The 22,263-nt window shown below is 45.7% G+C and overlaps 1 protein-coding gene across 1 annotated transcript; it reads right to left on the bottom strand.

Moving 5' to 3' along the window:
• Window positions 1-1,916: 1,916 nt before the first annotated feature.
• LOC137306038 (ADP-ribosylation factor 6-like) lies at window positions 1,917-8,428 on the bottom strand. The gene has a single exon (XM_067975065.1). It carries the CDS (start codon window positions 7,855-7,857, stop codon window positions 7,330-7,332), a length of 528 nt encoding a protein of 175 aa, XP_067831166.1. The 5' UTR covers window positions 7,858-8,428; the 3' UTR covers window positions 1,917-7,329.
• Between the last annotated feature and the right edge of the window lie 13,835 nt (window positions 8,429-22,263).

Genomic DNA, 22,263 nt, shown 5'->3' with positions numbered 1-22,263 from the left:
GTGGATAGGGTGGTGAAGAAGGCATTCAGCATGCTTGGTTTCATTGGTCAGAACATTGAATACAGGAGTTGGGATGTCTTGTTGAAGTTGTACAAGACATTAGTAAGGCCACACTTGGAATACTGTGTACAGTTCTGGTCACCCTATTATAGAAAGGATATTATTAAACTAGAAAGAGTGCAGAAAAGATTTACTAGGATGCTGCCGGGACTTGATGGTTTGACTTATAGGGAGAGGTTAGATAGACTGGGACTTTTTTCCCTGGAGAGTAGGAGGTTGAGGGGTGATCTTATACAAGTCTATAAAATAATGAGGGGCATAGATAAGGTAGATCGTCAAAATCTTTTCCCAAAGGTAGGGGAGTCTATAACGAGGGGACATAGATTTAAGGTGAGAGGGGAGAGATACAAAAGGGTCCAGAGGGGCAATTTTTTCACTCAAAGGGTGGTGAGTGTCTGGAACGAGCTGCCAGAGGCAGTAGTAGAGGCGGGTACAATTTTGTCTTTTAAAAAGCATTTGGACAGTTACATGGGTAAGATGGGTATGGAGGGATATGGGCCAAGTGCAGGCAATTGGGACTAGCTTAGTGGTATAAACTGGGCGACATGGACATGTTGGGCCGAAGGGCCTGTTTCCATGTTGTAAACTTCTATGATTCTATGATTCTATGAGGAACACAATTGACCTCAGTACCCCAAGGAGGGGTGGGGAGATACAAAAGTCATCAGTCAGGACTCCCGATTATCATTCAGCCATCCCACTGGAGTGTGCGCTCGTGCGAGCAGGATTGGCGGGGGTGGGAAAGTTAGCTGCGATGCCTCATCCAGTCAAAGAGCCTGCCAGCACTCACCATCTAGGCTCACGCATTGAAAAGCGGCCCTCGGGGCAAAGGCCGCAGGGAAATGGCTGATGCCTGTGGAAGGATGTCAAGGGCTCGGGAGAGTTGTGCAGAGGAGATTTACCAGAACGGTACCCGGGATACGAGACTTCAGTTATGTGGAGAGACTGCAGAAGCTGGGGTTGTTCTCCTTAGAGCAGAGAAGGTTAAGGAGATTTAATAGAGGTGCTCAAAATTATGAGAGGGTTTTGATAGAGTAAATAAGGAGAAACTGTTTCCACTGGCAGGAAGCTCGGTAATCAGGACAATATTTAAGGTAATTGGCGATCAGTGGGGAGATGAGGAGAATATTTTTTTTAAACACAGCGAGTTGTTATGATCTGGAATGCACTGCCTGAAAGCAGATTCAATAATGACTTTCAAAAGGGAATTGGATAAATACTTGAAAAGGAAAAATTTGCAGGGCTATGGGGAAAGAGCAGGGGAGTGGGGCTAATTGGATAGCTCTTTCAAAGAGCCAGCACAAGCACATTGGGCTGAATGGCCTCCTTCTGTGCTGCAAGATTACATGAATAGTACCCCAACACCTCCGGGAGGGGAGAAAGCAAACTTCCCTCAACCATCATCCCAAAAACAGCAGCAGCAGCAGCTCTGCGAAATCAAATAAAAACCATCCAGAATTCAGGGATTTTCGTTTATTCAGACAATGTTATCCTTTAGGAAAAGTCCAAGTTTCTATAAGAGTCTGCAATGATATTTTATCAGAAGCTTCCAATTCTTTTTTTTTTGTCCTTGTTGCCGACGTTGCATGTTTCTGCTCTAAGCAGTCCCCTGTTCTTCAGCTCTCTCGCTGTAGACGTGTCCTAGCAGGTGCTGGCAGCTCCATTTGTGTTATTAAAAAGCCCAGCCAGCTCTCCCAAAGAGTCTGGAGCTAAGCAACAGCACTGGGGCACGACACAAGGCATCAGCCCTCACTGAAGACTCGAGAGGGACAGAGAGAGAGAGAGTCTCATGCAAACATCTTTTCATTGCAAACAGCAGAATTACTTTCCCCAAAATCATATTCCCAATCTGAAGATTCATGATGAACATTTTTAATATATTTTTTTTAAATAATAACAGCACCAAGGTAGAGAGGGGGTCCCCAGTAATGACACTGCAACAGAATCTTTCAGCACTCAGCGGATTAAGGGAGACAGCTTGTGCACTCAGCAGAAAGCTTCAGTCAGCTCAGATCCTGCGTCACACCACACTAGGGTTGCCAACCCTCCAGGATTGTCCTGGAGTCTCAAGGAAGTGAACTTTAATCTCCAGGATACTGCTGCGAGCAACACCTGGGAGAAAAATGATTGGGACATTAAAAAAAACAAACATTCTTTCAACACTTTTGTGTATTAGTTATAAAAATGTTGGAGATGGGAAAGAAAAGGATGTTTGACTGACAGTCAAGAATCATCCAATCGAGTAATGAAGAGTGTGTTCGCTTTCCAATTGGCCGTGGGAAGGCGGGGCACTGCGAGAATGGAATGTTGGGTGGCCAATGGGGTGGGGCAGTTGACAGGAGGAGGTCATGTGATGAAACCTCCAGGAATATATCCAGCCAGAGTTGGCAACCCAACACAAGACACGTTACCCCACTGATTTCCTCCAGGGCCATTCGGAGAGCAATCGAGCGCCGTGTCAACTGGGTCTCCTTGGCTGAACATCAGAGGGGTAGAAATTCCACGGAGGTTCCCTCGATCGTCCACCGTAACTTTGGCAGAAACCCCGGAGAAACATCGTAAGCAGCCTCTTACACCACTGCACCTTAGGGTTTCTGCCGATCTTATGCCCAAGTTGCGCCAAATGATCAAAAGAACTCCCGTGGAAATAAGTGGTGCAAGTCTTTATTGAGGCTAAATTTACAGCGTTATATCCCCAAACCTCTTGATTTTGTGTTCATCGCGGTGCTGCGTAATTTATATACCAGTGTCAGCATCCAGCACTTATGAGGCAGGTACAGTAAGAATTATGTGCAAAGTAAAGCTCTCTCTACATTGTCCCATCAAACAATCCCATGGCAGGTAGAGCACGGGTTAGATACAGAGTAAAGCTCCCTCTACACTGTCCTGTCAATCACTCCCAGGTCAGGAACGACACGGGTTAGATACAGAGTAAAGCTCCCTCTACACTGTCCCGTCAATCACTCCCAGGTCAGGAACGACACGGGTTAGATACAGAGTAAAGCTCCCTCTACACTGTCCCGTCAATCACTCCCAGGTCAGGAACGACACGGGTTAGATACAGAGTAAAGCTCCCTCTACACTGTCCCGTCAATCACTCCCAGGTCAGGAACGACATGGGTTAAAGTAAAGCTCCCTCTACCCTAAAAATGTGCCTCAACCTCACAGCAGTAGCCATTACTGCACGAGTGACACGGTCATTTCACACACATACATTCTATGGAGCAAGACTGACAATTTGGTGCCAAATTACAGACAGTTTCGAGCTGCAGGCCTGTGCTCACTAATAACTGAGGTGACCCTCCCCAAACTTATTTCACATGGGCCTCTTCTAGACAAACAGAGGAGACTTTAATCCCATTGGTATGGGCTGGACTTGAATCCAGGTCCCTGATGTTTGACCCAGTCCCCGATTTAATCTTGAAATTGTTGCATATGCAGCCGTGCAGGACTGGGGGCTTTTGAAAAGATATAAAATTTGTAATTTGCAATATTTCAGTGCAGATTGTGGAACTGGGCACTGATCTGTGCAAAGTAAATAGCAGTGCCACACCCACCATCCTTCGACAGTAACAGGTCACTCAGTGCTTTATGAAGCAGGCAGACAGAGTCTAGAGAGGGACATACATTACACATCATTGCTTGCGGAGAATGTCAATTTATATCCTTCAATAAAATCACTGATTGAGGCCAAGTACCTCAAGCTCTGTAGCACACTTTGGCACACACATCAGTCTCACTCTCGGAATTACTGATGAGGGGCCATTTTGTGACATTAAAGGCTGATGCAAAGACTCGGTCCTTACATAAAATGGTCTTTAAAAGAAAAAAAGAATAAACTCCCTAACCTCACCAGGTTATTCACATCGTACACTATTCACCTCCCTTTTTAATCACACCAAGGACAGGCAACTGACCTGTTATCATGTGCCCGCTGATTTAGGGGTGCCACAGGCTGAATAAACCTCTGCCTTCCCCTCCACTGAACACATCTGGCATCCTCCCCTCCCCCAGGAACTGAGACATCATGGCAAAGTCAGTTGCAAACCCACCTCCACCATTTCTATGATGCAATCCTCCAGTACAACATTGTACAACACAAGGATGCTTCAAAATAGAATTGAAAAAAAAAATGTTGGCAATGTAACGGAATGAGAAGACCCTTCCCATTTGGCCATCAGTGCGTGAATGTAAATGTTGACCGTGCCAACCTTTTATCTTCCACTAGGGGTCGATAGCACACGCTGAAAGTGCTCGATAGTGACACCTGCTGGTATTTAAATGGTACTGCACAGGTGCTGTTCCACCCTCTTCCCCTTCTACATATTTTACAAACACAGGCCAGTCTAACACAGCTCTACCCTGGATAGTGGGGATATTTCAGAGCAGGTCGGGAGAGGTGCAAGTGCAGGGTTCCACTGAGTAATTAAAAAAACGGAAGTAAGATGGCAACAGGAGACATCTCAAACAAGCTCCCATGCACAATGCAAGATGTCTGATTCTGTGGAGATCACAGAACAGATTTAGAAAACCCTGTGACATTATTTTCTTCACTTTCCCCCCCCCCCTCCTCATGGTACTGACACCTGGGATATGGTTCTACAGGCACCCGCTGCCTTTGGGGAATCTTGCTACTTTTCATCAGAGCGCCTTGACGGCAACTGGGAGTGGAATCTGGCCAATATTTCCATACCTACTCCCGGAAGGATGACGGTGACACTCCCACCGACACCGGAGTTGGGATCAAGTCATTTAGTCAGAGGCTGGAAAAATCAAAGCTGGCACCTTCTGGTCTGGATGGTTGCACAGGGCAACAGCACCTTTTCCCCCACTATCCCATTGGGGTGTGTGGTACAATGTTCAGAGAAAGGAAGACCCAGACCAATTTGCTTAGGGAGAGCCCTGAGTTAAGTGCCTTTAAGTAGACTGAGAAAACTCCAGCATTGTTTAAATAAGTTCTCGTTGGTCAGTTTGACACTGCACCCTAAACCCTACTGTAGTATCACAGGAAGTCACCTGAAACTTTCCCCTAGAATGCAGAACTAATTTAAAACTTCCTCTTAGAAATGCAAGCATTATCTAAATCATTCCGAAAGCAGCTAGCAACCACATCCCAAAATCCAGTTTCCCATCATTAGCACCCAAACCTGTAACCCTAACACGAATGGAGTATTCCACCCCGACAGCAGGCACGGCTTTCCTCATCCCCTTGAGCTGTCTCTCCTCCTCTGTCAATAGGTGCATGCTAAGCATCCCCCACATACCCTGCCATCTTTTGAGAGAGCCTGGACAGTTGAGTATCGGCAGGCATGGGGAACATCACAGGCCAGGCCAATTCTGTCCTCTCCTGAGATTCACATATGTGCACATTCCATGGAGCGGGGTGGTGGGGGAGATGAATAACGATCAGGAACCAGAGACCTGGCCGACTTCGCGCTCTCTCCCTAGCCCAGGGCTGGGGAGCCAATTGTAGTGACTGCACGTTCTCCCCCCAATGCCAGCGTGTTCCATGCCTCTTTAAATAATCCAGAAACCGCTGGGTAAATAATTGGTGGAATCAGTCAGTAGCCTGGAAACTTTATATCAGTTTAAGGCCTGATCTTAGACATTCCAATGACTGCATCGCATGGCCAGATCTACCAGGACGGACTGTAGGTGGCAGAGGAGGGAAGAGAAAATGAGGAAGTCACAGATGAGTTCCTGTGATACTGATTAACAGAATCACATTACAGAACGATACAGTGACTTAACTGTGAATACAAGGTGCGGAAACTTAGTTTGCATTTAGAAATTTGAGGGGTGATTTAATCGAGGTCTTTAAAACGATAAAGGGATTAGATAGAGTGGATACAGAGTAAACTATTTCCTCTGGTGGGGAAGACGAGAACAAGGGGGGGAAGAATCTTAAAAATTGCAGCCGGGCAAAATTAAGAAGCACTTCTTAACACAGTGTGAAAATCTGGAACTCGCTCCCCCAGAAGGCTGTGGATGCTGAGACAGTTGGAGCTTTCAAGACTGAGAGCGATAGTTTCGTTATTAGGTAAAGGGTATCAAGGGAAATGGAGATGAGGTACAGATCAGTTATGATCTAATTGAATGGTGGAACAGGCTCAAGGGGCTGAATGGCCTACTCCTATTCCTAAGTTCTTGCTTGCCCCTCCCAAAATTAAAAAAGGTTGCAAGCATTCGTTATTTAGGGGTGCAACAGCCTAATTATTTCTTGGGGCGTGGGGTAAACATAATGCTTTTAAATTATAGGCATTGCGTTCCTCAATCCTTTAATTCAATGTCATCCTCTCCCCTCCTGAAGGCTCTCACTCTTGCTGTCACTAGCTGAACGGGCATTCTTCACGTGAGAGAATATGGTCAGCGGGCTTCTCAACCAAGGAGGGCATCGCGGCTGAAAACCGTTCCTCACTTGATATGTGCACTCTCCAGCCCAGCTCGCTAGGAACCTTGGCTGGTTTTGCTCTCATTCAAGGCCAGAAATTGACCCAAGCTGTGATCAGCTAACAACACAACCCAATTTAAGAGTGTGTGTGTGGGGGAAAACTTTGACAAACCCCCTTTGCAGAAATACTCCTTTTATATAAATCTGTTACAAAAATAACTTCAAGCCATCCGTCCATACACCCCAAGCAATAGGCCCAGATTGCTATCAATTACAGTCGAGAATCACTCTGGATTTAAAGAGGTGAATTCTATCCGAGAGATTAATGGTTTTATTTAAATCATTGCAAATCAGAACAGGGAGGAGGGGGGTTGAGGAAGAGATTGGGAAGCGTCTCCCATTGAAACTGCTTTAAAACACATACCTCTTTTGCATAGCATGATGGGGAGGTGTGTATCGCATTTAATGAATCTATGGAAAAATCAAAACCAATGACTAAGCAGCCGATTGTAAGTACAGTGAGAGATCTGTCACCGAACAGCAGCGTTTTGAGAACCGAGTGGACAGAATCGCTCCCACCATTGCATAGCCTGGGTATATTTGTCTCCCCCGCCCTTAAAGTCCCTCTATGCTTTCCCTCTAATTTCAGGCCCTTGCTGGATTGAGTCTGACACTAGAAGAGCCTGGAAGTCAGAATTAGCCGGTTGTAAAATTCATCTTCCCCACCCTCCCCATCCAAAACAAAAATCATTTTCATTAAAGTAAACTTCCCCCACCCACCCCACTGTTGTGTCTTGTACAAGTTAGGATTTTTCTATTAAGCTTTAATCCAACCGAATCAATTCAGAAAAGAATCCAGGGCCGTCTTGTGTCGAAAGTTAGGATTTGTAATTTGAATTTAGCCAGGTGAGTCCCTCATGGAGTCCGTCTCCCGAGGTGGCGCAGGACGGCTGCACGTACCAATTCCTGTCCCTGATCCTGGTCAATCCCAGCTTCTCCTGGATCTCGTGCGGTTTCATGGCATCGGGCAGGTCCTGCTTGTTGGCGAAGATCAGGATGATGGCATCCCTCATCTCGCGGTCGTTGATGATCCGGTGCAGCTCCTGCTTGGCCTCGTCGATGCGGTCGCGGTCGGCGCAGTCCACCACGAAGATTAACCCCTGCGTGCCCGTGTAGTAGTGCCTCCACAGCGGCCTGATCTTATCCTGGCCGCCGACGTCCCACACGTTGAACTTCACGTTCTTGTAAGTCACCGTCTCCACGTTGAAGCCCACGGTGGGGATGGTGGTGACCGACTGGCCCAGCTTCAGCTTGTACAGGATGGTGGTCTTCCCGGCGGCGTCCAAGCCCAGCATCAGTATCCTCATCTCCTTGCTGCCGAATATCTTGGCAAACGCGCCGCCCATCTTCGGTGCGATGGGGTGGGGAGGGAGAGGGAGAGGGAAGGGGGGGAGGGAGAGGGAAGGGGGGGAGGGAGAGGGAAGGGGGGGAGGGAGAGGGAAGGGGGGGAGGGAGAGGGAAGGGGGGGGGGGAAGGAAAGGGGGATGGGGAGGGAGGGGGGGGGTGGTGAAAAAGAGAGACACAAATTTCCGGCTCCCGAGGTGAAATGAACGCAAAGAAAGGCGATGGCTGCGGGGCCGATCAATGGAGCGTTCAGTTTCAATGGAACGTTCAGTTTCAATGGAACGTTGTGTGATCCGTTTCAGGCCCTTTGATACAAAGTCTCCAAATTGTATCCAACGCTTCGATTCACAATCTCACCCGTCCGCTTCCGCACTGCTCCTCTCCCCTCGCTTCACATTCATCCTCTCGGTGTTTCTCTCCTCTCTCTCTCTCTCTCTCTCTCCCCCTTTGGATTTTCTTTTTAAAAAATCAATTTCTTTTTAAATATATGAAACTGAACTCCGAGCCCCGGAGAGGAAAGGGCGCGGATGTAGATTACAGCAGCGACCAAGCATGCGCACATACTCACTCTCTTCCCCTCCCACTCTGCAACTTTTAAAATGGCACTGCCCGCCCTCTATTAAGGTGGCCTTGCCTTCTTTTTTTTTCTTCCTCCTCCTCCCCCCCGCCTATTTTTTTATGCCACGGTTTTTATATGTGTGGTGCAATAGGCGGATCTGTAAAAGATTATATGCTTCAGAAAATATTCGGTTTCATAAATGCCTGAGAGTACGGAATGCAGTAAATTCCTATTAAACCTCGCCGTGTGTTTCTTGGTGTATATTATTGCATGCTAATCGTTTTAAAAAATTCTGCCCCTCTTCTGAAGGACCTTGTTGGGGTGTGGTTTCACCCTCTGATGCCTCATTCAAGTTGGCATTCCTCATTTTTTTTCTCTTCAAGGGCCACATTATAAAGTTTAAATCTGTGTTCCTATCCATTTGCAGATATCTCAAGCTTCCTGATTCTCGCTGTTCTGATTTAGGATTTATCCACCAATGAGGCAACGGCGCAATGAACGGCCTCTCCCAATGCTCCAGCCCCACAAAATTCAAACAGGATAAAACCAGCACCAAACATAAGCACAAACAGGGCCACAATGCCGGGGCTCAGGGGGCCGCAAGTTGGACACTTCTGCCCTAAACTGCGAGTGCTGGCTGTTCGACTATAGGAGCTTCACAGCCGAAACTCACGCATGATTGTGGCTGGATAGTGACCGGGCGGGGAACCCTAGTCATGCTAGTCAAGTTAAGCGATGACTATGTTCAGCAATTTACACTCAGGGAGTGTTTCCAGCGCTATCTAATCTGATATGATTGTCGCTCCCCTCTACAAAACCTCTAAAGTGTGGTTTAGCAATCCCCCCACCTCCCTTCCGCCGCCTATGTCTTTTTTACATTGTCATTAGCACAAATTTAATAAGTAAACTTTGGTCTCCCCGAGGTCACTGAGACCCTGCTTGAGGTTTGCTGTAGGAGCTCCGAACCCCAGTTGAATCATTCCTTGTAATCCCTCCTTATATCTATTCTTATATTGAACACTCCCAGTGTTTGAAATGTGAATGTAAGCTGATGTACTATAACTGTTGTTGGGGGTAGTATTGATTAATATTACAATTTTACCATCAATCTATAATCAAATATTTTTATTTATAAAAAAAAAATTTTTTTTTCAAGGTGACTTGTGAAACCTGCACGCCGACAAGGGCCATTTGAAATGGGCGTGGGTCGAACAGTCTGCAGCCGCACAATACCTGTCCAAGTTGCACGTTGATCCCATGTGGGCAGCCACGGCACTGTGGGGGCAGTGACAGATGTGGGGCGTACTTGGTGTTCTGGAGTGGGGTGACAGCTTAGTAACGACCTCTGTAAAACGGCACCCTCTAGAGGCATAAAGGCACATTTCATTGTCTTGAGACAATAAGGAATTTGAATGCCTAAGAGGCTCAGTGCGTAAATGCACCATACTGTATGATACTGAGTGGTACTGAGCCATACTGTGTGATACTGAGACATACTGTGTAATACGGAGCCATTCTGTGCGATACTGAGCCATATTGTGTGGTACTGTGTGATACTGAGACATTCTGTGCGATACTGACATACTGTGTGATACTGAGCCATATTGTGTGGTACTGAGGCATACTGTGTGGTACTGGTGCAGTGGTTATTTAATATACAGATAATTATTTTTATAGCATACTATGTGATACTGAACAATTTCGTGTGGTACTGTGTGATACTGAACCATATTGTGTAGTACTGTGTGATACTGGGGTTGTATTCTCTAGAGTTTCGAAGGTTAAGGGGTGATCTGATCGAAGTTTATAAGATATTAAGGGGAACGGATAGGGTGGATAGAGAGAAACTATTTCAGCTGGTTGGGGATTTTAGGAGTAGGGGACACAGTCTAAAAATTAGAGCCAGACCTTTCAGGAGCGAGATTAGAAAACATTTCTACACACAAAGGATTGTAGACGTTTGGAACTCTTCCGCAAACGGCAATTGATGCTAGCTCAATTGCTAATTTTAAATCTGAGATAGATAGCTTTTTGGCAACCAAAGGTATTAAGGAATATGGGCCAAAGGCAGGTATATGGAGTTAGATCACATCAGCCATGATCTTATCAAATGGTGGAGCAGGCACGAGGGGCTGAATGGCCTACTCCTGTTCCTATGTTCCTATACTGAGCCATATTGTGTGGTACTGTGTGATATTGAGCCATACTGTGTGATACTGAGCCATATTGTGTAGTACTGTGTGGTACTGAGCCATATTGTGTGGTACTGTGTGATACTGAGCCATACTGTGTGATACTGAGCCATATTGTGTGGTACTGTGTGATACTGAGCCATATTGTGTGGTACTGTGTGATACTGAGCCCTATTGTGTGGTACTGTGTGATACTGAGCCCTATTGTGTGGTACTGTGCGATACTGAGGCATACTGTGTGATACTGAGCCATATTGTGTGGTACTGTGTGATACTGAGCCCTATTGTGTGGTACTGTGTGATACTGAGCCCTATTGTGTGGTACTGTGTGATACTGAGCTATATTGTGTGGTACTGTGTGATACTGAGCCATACTGTGTAATATTGAGCCCTACTTTGTGGTACTGAGCCCTATAGATAAGCAAGGCTTCAGGTTTGATCCCCAGTCTGTGCAGAGTTTGATCCGTGCTGCGGTGGTGGTTGAAGTGCAATAATTAGACTCAGTATTCCGAGTGTGTGGATGTTAAGTGCAGACAGGATTGGGCTCAACTCCAAATCCCCTCCCCCCACCCTTCCACCACTGCAGTACATAACCCTAATTGGATGATTCTTGACTGTTCTACGTAGGCACAGTGGGTGAGGTTACTGGACTAATAATCTACAGAATGTGAGTTCAAATTCCATCAGGGTAGTTTGAGAAATTGAATTCAGTTTTAAAAAAAAATCTGGAAATAAAAAGCTGGCATCAGTAAAGGTGAACATGAAGCTGTCGGATTGTCGTAAAAATCTAACTGGTTCACTAATGTCCTCTACAGAAGGAAACCCGCTGCCCTAATCTGGTCTGGGCCTATATGTAACCCCAGTCCCACACCAATGTGGCTGACTCTTAACTGCCCTCTGAAGTGGCCTAGCAAACCACTCAGTTCAGGGCAACTAAGGATGGGCAATAAATGCCAACCTTACCAGTGATGCCCACTTCCCGAGAATTAATTTTTTAAAAAGTCAAACAGCCTTTGTCCTCCATCGCCAATATTTTTATAATTAACAAGCGAAAGTGTTCATAGAAAATGAAAAACACGTCCATTTTTTTTCGAATGCCCTTATGAGTTTCCCCCGGGGTTGCTCATGGCAGTGCCCAGGAGATTAACTTTTAATTTCTGGTGACTCAAAGGGAGCTTTATCAATGCAAGTTTTTTCCTTACAACGCAAATAAATTAAATAGGTTTAAGAGAAAGGTTGCAGCACATGGAACTAGTGATTACAGTGGGGAGAAAAACAGATTACAGATGGATTTGTGAACCCAGGCTCCCCCCCAGTGCTGGCACATGTTTCACTCACTGCTTAATGAGCAGGACATCTTTTAAGGGCAATCAATTTAAACTACTCACCAAAATATAAGCCAGCAATCGGCAGCAACGGCATCTCACAGCTGGTACAGAAGCTGCTCGAGGGAACTAAAGGACAGATACAGCAGGAAAACAGAGACAGAACCTGAGATAGGTCGGAGATGGAGGGATAATCCCACTGAAGGACAAGGAATGGAGGGATCGGGATAATCCCACTGAAGGACAAGGAATGGAGGGAATGGGATAATCCCACTGAAGAACAAGGAATGGAGGGATTGGGATAATCCCACTGAAGGACAAGGAATGGAGGGAATGGGATAATCCCACTGAAGAACAAGGAATGGAGGGATCGGGATAATCCCACTGAAGGACAAGGAATGGAGGGATCGGGATAATCCCACTGAAGGACAAGGAATGGAGGGAATGGGATAATCCCACTGAAGAACAAGGAATGGAGGGATTGGGATAATCCCACTGAAGGACAAGGAATGGAGGGAATGGGATAATACCACAGAAGGACAAGGAATGGAGGGATCAGGATAATCCCACTGAAGGACAAGGAATGGAGGGAATGGGATAATCCCACTGAAGGACAAGGAATGGAGGGATCGGGATAATCCCACTGAAGGACAAGGAATGGAGGGAATGGGATAATCCCACTGAAGAACAAGGAATGAAGGGAATGGGATAATCCCACTGAAGGACAAGGAATGGAGGGAATGGGATAATCCCACTGAAGGACAAGGAATGGAGGGATCGGGATAATCCCCCTGAAGGACAAGGGACAGAGATAAGGATAGTTACACTGAAGAATGGGAGACAGAGGGAGTGACATAATATGGAGATGAAGGGATAGAGATATTCTCAGTGAAGGGCAGGAAATGGAGGAATTGAGATAATTACACTGAAGTATGGGGAACAGATATTAACAGAGAAAGACTAGAGATGGAAGGAGAAATTCACAGAAGTTACTGACAAGCTGCTTAGTTACTGCTGGGCTGCCAGTAAGTCACAGAGGTAGCTGGCAAATGGAATGCTCCAGGTCATCTCCGACTGAAGCCAGTCACAGGATCCATGGTGCTGTCCTGGCAGAGATCAGGTAAGTGGGCACAGCCTGGGGGAATCGAACCTGGGACCTTCTGGCCTCTATATCTCGGGACCACGCAGGCCCACACAGTCATCCGGGAGTCATTATCTCTTGAGAAGTTGCTCGGAGCATCCAAGGACCCTGACTTGGGGAACTCGGGTCTTACAGAGTTAGTTGCAGCTGCAAATGTCAAAGGGAATCAGGGAAATCAGATGAATTGCAACAGCCCTCAAAAAGATAGAAACTGTGAATGTTAGAAAGAACATTCATGCCTATTATATATGACAACAGAGGCTCAATTTTCTTCGCTCCACCATTGGTGGCCATGCCTTTAGCCGTCTAGGCCCTAAGCTCTTGTATTCCCTCCCTAAACCTCTCCTCATCTCTACCTCTCTATCCTCCTTTAAGATGCTGCTTAAAACCTACCTTTTTTGATCAAGCTGTCCTAATATCTCCTTATGTGGCTCGGTGTCAAATTTTGCCTGATTTTGTCTGATGCGCCTTGGGACGTTTTACAATATTAAAGGCGCTATATAAATGCAAGTTGATGTTGTAGTGTTTTAAAGCTTAATCCAGTCCTAGGTTTCTGATGGTGATGGATCAACACCAGAGTGGGTCACTGCTCTGTAACTTGCTCGTAACTTGCAGCAGGTATCATTTTACACTATTGCTAGCCCTACCCACCTCAGAATGTGGCACAGTTGTGCTGTGTCATTGTACGTGGGTACAGGATGGTTCCTCTGGCACAGTGGGTAAATGCAGCTGCCTTGGTGGCACTCACCATGCCAACCAGGAAGCTCCCAAGTTCTATCCCTGGCCTGCGCTGCTTTCTCTGAAAACTGCCTGGCATGGCGGGGAAGGGATATAGAAGGGACTTGATTTCCCTGCGCCAAGCAAGAGAAAGACGCCATCTAGCGTCCCTGCTCGCCCCGCGTAACCAGCGACCGCTGCCGGAAAGTACGCGCTGAAGGAAAGGATCAGGAAGGAAGGGCGATGCTCTCCGTGGTCGAATAGCCTTCTGTCACCCATCCTCTAGGTCCGCACGTGAAGAATGGCCACTTGGGCCAGGTGCCGGAGATTGCGGCTGGCGCTCGCAGAATGATACTCCAGCGCGAGTCAGCGCCTTCAGGGGAGAATGGGGAAGAAGATTTAGGGTATTTGGTTGACAATATTTGGTGGAGGACCACAGAGATTTATTGTTTTAGTAAGAAGATGCACCTCAACTAACATAAGACTAGTGGTAATGAATCTTTTAAAAGGACTTCCTTGCTTTTTTGGCTGCATTGAACCCTTGTTTTCAAATCTCTGCAATGGTCTCACCCCTCCCTATCTCTGTAACCACTCCAGCATTACAACCCTCCGAGATCACTGCGCTCCTCCAACTCTGGCCTCTTGTACATCCCCGATTTCCATTGCCCCACCGTTAGCGGCCGTGCCTTCAGCTGCCTAGGCCCTAATCTCTGGAATTCGCTCCCTAAACCTCTCCACCTCTCTTTAAGACGCTCCTTAAAACTCTTTGGCCAAGCTTTAGGTCACCTGTCCTAATATCTCCTTATGTGGCTCGGTGTCAAATTTTGTCTGATAATCGCTCCTGAGAAGCACCTTGGGACGTTTTACTATGTTAAAGGTGCTGTATAAATGCAAGTTGTTGTTGTAGAGCAGGAGCTGCTATCTCACAGCTATCTGGATCAATAATTCCCAATACAGGGAGAAGGCTCAGCTGGTAATACAATCAGATCATAAAGCGTGCTGATGGCATCATGCAACTGTTTGCGCAAACAGTTGCCCTAAGATTAATCGGCAGTGAACACCAACCTTGTTATCACAAACCTTCCTCTTACAGGCCTCATTTTAACACACTGTTTCCCCAGTCCCAGTGGGGGGGTGGGTGTGAGGGAAATGTCTTAGGTGGTGGGACCATCTTCTGAGTCATTCCCTGTGGTGAGGGAAGATGAGGAGTTGAAGAACTGGGGGGGTGGAGATGAGAAGGGGCAGAGTCAGGGGTGGGAATGTACCCCTGGGCAGTCCCCCAGCACCTCTTAGCAGCCAGATATTGGCATGGCCCGTTAGCAGGTCCATAGTCTGCCCCCTTGGGAGCCAATGTGTTTAATGGAAAAGTAAAAAAATCTTACCGACATGGAAATTTTTAATGCATGTGTCACACTACAGGGGTCACGGTACAGAGGTCATGCTTCGAAGTGTTAGAAGTATATATCAAAAAGAAATGCAGTCAATTACAGGTGGATTTCCGCTGGTGAGGAAGTTTGGCAGATTGAGCTGGAATTTACAAGCACCTGGCCATCTGCACACTTTCCCCACCAACAATAAATAACCTGTGCTCGTCCTTGGATCTTAGTTAGATCAATTTTTCATAAGCAATACCTGAGCAAGGGGCCTTAAAGGCACAGGCCAGGTTGGCAACTAATCATTACAACTGTGTTCAGACCCCAGATGACCCATAAGCAACATCATAGCTGTAAACAATCTTACAACACCAGGTTATAGTCCAACAATTTTATTTGAAAATCACAAGCTTTCGGAGGCTTCCTCCTTCGTCAGGTGAATGTCACATTCACCTGATGAAGGAGGAAGCCTCCGAAAGCTTGTGATTTTCAAATAAAATTGTTGGACTATAACCTGGTGTTGTAAGATTGTTTACATTTGTCAACCCCAGTCCATCACCGGCATCTCCACATCATGGCTAACATCATAGCTGATCAACTAATTACAATACGGTAATTGCAGTGTGTGGATTCTCAGCAGTAAACAGCTCCCTTTAGGAGTGATGTCCAATTAGGCTGAGCCCTGTCACTGTAACTCGCTGCACAGCGCCAATTGGCAGCGGTTCTATTCAGGTTTCACCATGGCTCCGGCAATTACATCGCCCACAGAGACAGCGCTGAGCAATCCGTGACTGCTAGTGACGGGTTTCCCGCAGTCAAAAGAGACTTTAAAACCTGCCATAAATTTAAACCCATCTAGGAAATATTCCCCGATGGTAAGGGGGCAAATGTTGGCCAGGACAGCAGGGAGAACTCCCCTGCTCTTCTTTGAATAGTGCCATGGGATCTTTTATATCCACCTGAGAGGGCAGACGGTGCCTCGGTTTAATGTCTCATCGGATAGATGGCACCTTCGATAGTGCAGCACTCCCTCAGGACTGCACTGGAAGTGTCAGCCTGGATTACGTGCTCAAGTCTCTGGAGTGGGCTTGAACGCACAAACTTCTGACTCAGAGGTGAGCCAAGGCAAACACTAATGGAACCATTTTCCAGTATGAAAAGAAGTAAAGGTGAAAATATGGGTGGAGGTAGATGAAATAATCGCTGAGTTTAGCAGTGCAAATATTTTTCGATTGATTGAGTACAAAAGGAACTTCTACGATCTGATTGCAAGGTGGTCCGTTTGTGGAGCACAAGTTTTAGAACAACACCACCTGGTGGACGCATCAACAAGCAACAGCATCGCAGTAAGGGTACATCGCAGTAACGGTACATCGCAGGAACAGTACATCGCAGTAAGGGTACAAGTCAGTGTGGAATGCAACCCACCTTATGACCCCAGAGCCTTAGAATTCAGATTCTCTCCCCCTTGTACCCACAGTGAGGGTAACACTCAGTTTTATTTCCTTCCTTTTCTCCAGCTTGTTCCTTACAGGCCACATACTGCCCACAGTCAGTGGCTGGCACTGGATTTGTTTCCTGGGCTCTGCCATCATGAAAACCGGCTGCCAACAGGCATGTGACAGGCGTATAGCAATCACTCTGATTCTCTCTGTCTCAGTGGGGTAAGTGCCTGTCCCCCACTTGATTGATCCTCAGGAGGACTTTCCCGAGATTGAGAACTGAGCAACGTGGGGAAGGGCTAGCTTTAAACCCATATCCGTTATGGTTCAGCCCCTTTCCCTCTCGTGTTTGTAGCTACATTTATTTCCATAGCAGACTGAGTCCCTTATGATCTTTATTCTCTGTTATTTATGGATTAGCATGCCCAGGTTCACAATTGAAAGAAAGAACTTGCATTTATATAGAACTTGCAATTAATCTCTAATGGAGAACATGTGGGATGCTCGCCACATTCTCGCAGACCAGTGCGTACAGGCTAAATTACTGGGTCACATTTATTTGCAGATAAAATAATATACAGAAGCAAAAGAAACCGCAAGATACCAAATATCACAACACTTATACAATTGAACATGAATCAGTCCACAAGGGGTTATATGCCCTGTTACAGCAAACCCCTTGGTACTTCCGTTGGCAACCAACATGTCCTTTAGATGGAACAGCCATATTTTCTCTTTCATAGACTTTGAAGATAAGCTGTTGCATGTGGAGGACATAAGCTCCATTTCACCCATGGAGTCTGTTACTCTTAGACTGAAACTCAAAACTAGCAGCCAGAGTATTATACCATGGGACTTCTTTGAAATAAACAAGCAAACAGGGTTGTTATAAATCTTTACACCTTAGTAATGACTGGAAACTAAAGCAGTCTTTGTATATTTCCCCCAAGATTGGGTTTCACACCTTATAATGGAATTTTTTGGTAGCTTGTTATTCAATGTAACAAGGTCATAGAATAAGAAACTACTGGTTAGGACTCAACTGAAGCATCGTGTCCAATTCTGGGCATCACACTTTAGGATGTCAGAGCCATGGGGAGGATGCAGAGGAAATTTATTCAAGTGGTTCCAGGGATGAGGGACTTCAGTTATGTGGATACTACAGAAACTGGGGTTGTTCTCCTTAGAGCAGAGAAGGTTAAGAGGAGATTTAATAGAGGTGTTCAAAATATGAACGGTTTTGATAGAGTAAATAAGGAGACACTGTTTCCACTGGCAGGAGGGTCGGTAACCAGAGGTACACCGATTTAAGATAATTGGCAAAAGAACCAGGGGGGAGATGAGAACTTGTTTTGATCTGGAATGCACTGTCTGAAAGGGTGGTGGAAGCAGATTCAATAATAACTTTCAAAAGGGAATTGGATAAATACTTGAAGGCGAAAAATTTGCAGGGCTATGGGGAAAGAGCAGTGGAGTGGGACTAATTGGTAGCTCTTTCACAGAGCTGGCACAGGCACGATGGGCTGAATGGCCTCCTTCCTGTGCTGTATGATTCTATAAGTTTGAATGCAGGATGGTACAAGGCTGATCTGTCAGAGTAACGCTCAGGAACTTTAAGGTGAGATGAGAGCATTATAATGGACTTAAGTTCACAATATAAAGTTAAAATGAGTCTCATGTAAACAAGATACACCCCTCAAGCAGACATGACTGGGCATGCTCAGAGACAATCATTAAGTAATTTGTGCTCAGTAGGAGTAAAAAGGATTCTGATGGTGGAAGGGGATACATTGTATTCTTATGAAAGAAAAAAGAACTTGCATTTATTTAGTACCTTATCATGGCTCAGGAAATTCCAAAGTGCTGCTGTTATGTGGGTAAAAGCAGCACAGGGCAAGGTCCCACAAACGGGATAAATGACAAGACAATCTGTTCTTTGTTGTGTTGGGTGAGGAAGGAATGTTGGCACCAGGAGAACTCCCTTCTCTTCACATCCACCTGAGCATTGACGGGCTCGAGAGCTGGTTCAGTACTGCTGCCTCTTCATTTCATAGCAATGAACGCAGCCCGTTTATATTTTAGCTGCATTGTCTTATAGGTCCCAGATCTAACTCAATTTCAGGTGCACAGATAGCCAGACGGGCCCACCAAGATCAGGCAGTGTTTCCACCCAGTAAAAACAGGTAAATTGGCAGAGAGCAGGGATTGAATGGTGTGTAGCTCACCACAGTGCATTACCACTGAACAATTAGAGGGGCAACTCGGGTCAAACTGGTATTACGCTGATCAGTATTGCAACTGCAGTGAAACAGCCTTCCCATCCTTGGAAGGCATACTGTACAACAGCCCCTACGTCAGGATTTCTTTCCAGTAGCATGAGGTGCAATACAGTCATTGGTATTATGGTGTCAGCCTTGGCTCAGTGGGTAACACTCTTGCCTCTAGAGTCAGAAGGTCCGTGGGTTCAAGTCCCATTCCAGAGACTTGAGCACAAAATCCAGACTGACACTTCAGTGCAGTGCTGGGGGAACAGTGCACGATCAGAGGTGTCGTCTTTCGGATGAGACGTTAAACTGAGGCCCTATCTGCACTCTCAGGTGGATGTTAAAGATCCTGTGGCACTATTTGAAGAAGAACAATGGGAGTTTTCCCCGGGCCAATATTTATCCCTAAAACAGATCATCTGGTCATTTATTTCATTGCTGTTTGTGGGATCTTGCTGTGCACAAATTGGCTGCTGCATCTCCTACATTAAAACAGTGACTACGCTTCAAAAGTACTTAAATTGGCTTTGGCATGTCCTCCGGCTGTGAAAGGTGTTATGTAAATGCAATTTTTAAAAATTAACTTATCTTGCAATACTGCAGTTTTAGACCAAATAAAATCAATTCCTGTCCTTCAACCCTCAACCGCCCCCACACCCCCTCTCCCCAAACAAACCACAAATCCTTATCAGGCCACAGTCTCAAATATTGGAACTGAACCCTTGTGACAGTTGGAAAGTAAACACTACGCATTACTGTGCAACAGGGAACTGCTAACATTGCCAAGGTCAAGCCATTGGAAGAGACTGACAAAATAGGTGCAAGGTTGCAGAATCTTCACTGTTACTAAATGGGGGCTTTAGAAACACAGAATATGGTTGGGTTGGAAATGCATGTGTTAATTCCATCCACCCTTTAGGTGGAAGATGAGTCCATTTGACTTATGGCAGCACTGGGCAGGTGCTACACCCCTGCCCAGTGGAATCTGCAGCTGTACTATCAAAGAAGCTTTGGGCAAGTTGGATCTTAAAAAGATTCAAGCTTTTAAAACAAAGAGTAAAAGCAAAAAAAGTGCTTTGCATATTTTAAGTGTCCTGAGAACACTGCACCTTCTATACCACCACTTCTTGTACCCTCCCCACAAGAGGCTATGGGGTAGATTGTCCAGTTATTAGCACCCTTGTCCCTGCAGGATTTTGCAGATTAAGTTTAATTTACAGTAATAGTGAGCTCCCAGCCAACACTGGCCCTTCCCAGAATGAAGCAGGTCATGTGTAAGCAGCCTTTGTAAAGCTTACGAGGTTTGATGGGTAAATTTAAAGGGATGCGCCCACTTAAAATCAAGTTGTTGCATATGGGGATGAAAACTTTGGTAGAAATTACAAAAGCTAATGCATATTTCAGATTTTGCAAAAGTTGTTGGGTAACAAAATGGGTGGCACAATATATCAGGAGGGAGGCAGCCAAGTGATGGACTCATACAGCACAAAAGGAGGCCCATCACTCTTTGAAAGAACTATAAAGAAAAAAAAATAAAGACTTCGCATTTATATAGCACCTTTCATGACCTTAGGGCACCCCAAAGCACTTTACAGCGAATTAAGTACTTTTTTTTTAAAGTGTAGTCACTGTTGGAATGTAGGAAACACGGCAGCCAATTTGCACACAGCAAAGTCCCATAAACAATCCAATTATTCCCACTCCCCTGCTCTTGTCCCATAGCCCTGCAAGTTTATGAGTGTTATGGAGTGGCATAATATTCAAATCCTGTTTAATGGCCAGCAAAACAGAGATGGCAGTGAAGAGGGTGACCCTGCTCCACTTCAGGGCATTCTTCTCATGCATTGCAGCACGCCCAGATAGAGGAAGAGGACTTGAGGGTACATGTGACCATTACTGCCACTGGCAGTGCCAGCTCTGTGGTGCACATTAACAGCTGGTGTCCTTAGCAGAGAGCACTGCTCTGCCTCTGGTTGAGTTCTGATCTGGAGCTTGTGCAGTCAGTCTGTATGGACAATGCCAGGTAGGTGTACATCTACCTGTAAATATAGGCAAAAGGGTGGCAGGTAGGTGCGGTCTGCCATCTCTCCATTACTTCTCCTGTATCTCCAAAAACATAAATGGAATTCCCATTGGGAAACCCATTGCGCCAATATCATGGACATACCCAAAATGCCTGAATACATGGCACCAAAACCTCCTAATCACCTATGGACAAACAGGAAATAATTTTAAAAAAATCATCTCTAGATGCTATGAGGAATCTTAAGGGCTTTTTGAACAGCCTTGGTAGATGGCTTAGCGCTATAGTGGCATAAACATCAGAAAATTACATGAATAGCATTGGGGTATTTTGTTTTAATTGCATTGTAGAATTAATTGCAACCTAGCACCAGTACAAAACCCAACTGGACAAATTGTAACAGATTGTAAATAGGCAGAAATATAGGGAAACAGACCTCTTCCCACTTTCCAGAAAGGTTACACCTATAACCATTCGGAAACTCCAACCTTATCAATTATCCTCCAGAGCGCAAGTCTGGCTCAATCACAGTCACTTCTTACAATAGTCAATATAGAAGGTTAAGGGGTGATTTGATTGCGGTTGTTAGGATTTTGAAAGGAATTGATAGGGTAGATAGATAGAAACTTTTTCTACTGGTAGGGGAGTCTAGGACAAGGGGATATAACCTTAAAGTCAGAGCCAGGCCATTCAGGAGAGAAGTTGGGAAACATTTCTTCAAGCAAAGGGTAGTAGAAGTGTGGAACTCTCCCACAAAAAGCAGTAAATGCTAGCTCAATTAATAATTTTAACTCTCAGATTGATAGATTTTTGCTAGCCAAGGGTATTAAAGGGATATACAGCCAAGGTTGGTGGATGGAGTTAGGATACAGATCAGCCACAATCTCATTGAATGGCATAACAGGCTCAAGGGGCTGAATAACCTACTCCTGTCCCTGGTCAGTCAATCAAGAGGTACTCTCGGATCTTGACTCGTGACTTTCCAGTTCCCATTTGAGTTACCAGTCTGGGCCTGAAGATCAGTCCTGTCTGCAACACAGTAGAATTTCCATGGCCCTCTCCAAAGCAGGAATTGCTGACTATTTTGGACATGTTAGTTATACCTTGGAAGACAAGAGTAAAAAAATTGGACAAGTTCCTGCTTGGCTATTCTGATATAAAGTAGCGCTGTGCTGGTGCACGATCGTCAGATGATCAGGCCAGAGTAATCAGTTCCGATTCCCCAGGCTATTGCTAGATTTCAGGCACTTGCTGACGCACGTCCGCTGCAGAGGAGAAAGCCAGCGAATGCCCCAGATTCTTCCATTATTTAAAGCTGCACCCGTCTGAACTATGACCCGTCTGAACCCTTAAGAGTTTAGTTTAAAAGCTT

Source organism: Heptranchias perlo, chromosome 41 (genome assembly GCF_035084215.1).
Source record: "Heptranchias perlo isolate sHepPer1 chromosome 41, sHepPer1.hap1, whole genome shotgun sequence".
NCBI lineage: Eukaryota > Metazoa > Chordata > Chondrichthyes > Hexanchiformes > Hexanchidae > Heptranchias > Heptranchias perlo.
The sequence above is the reverse complement of the archived record's forward strand: the minus strand, read 5'-3'. Positions and strand labels throughout refer to the sequence as shown.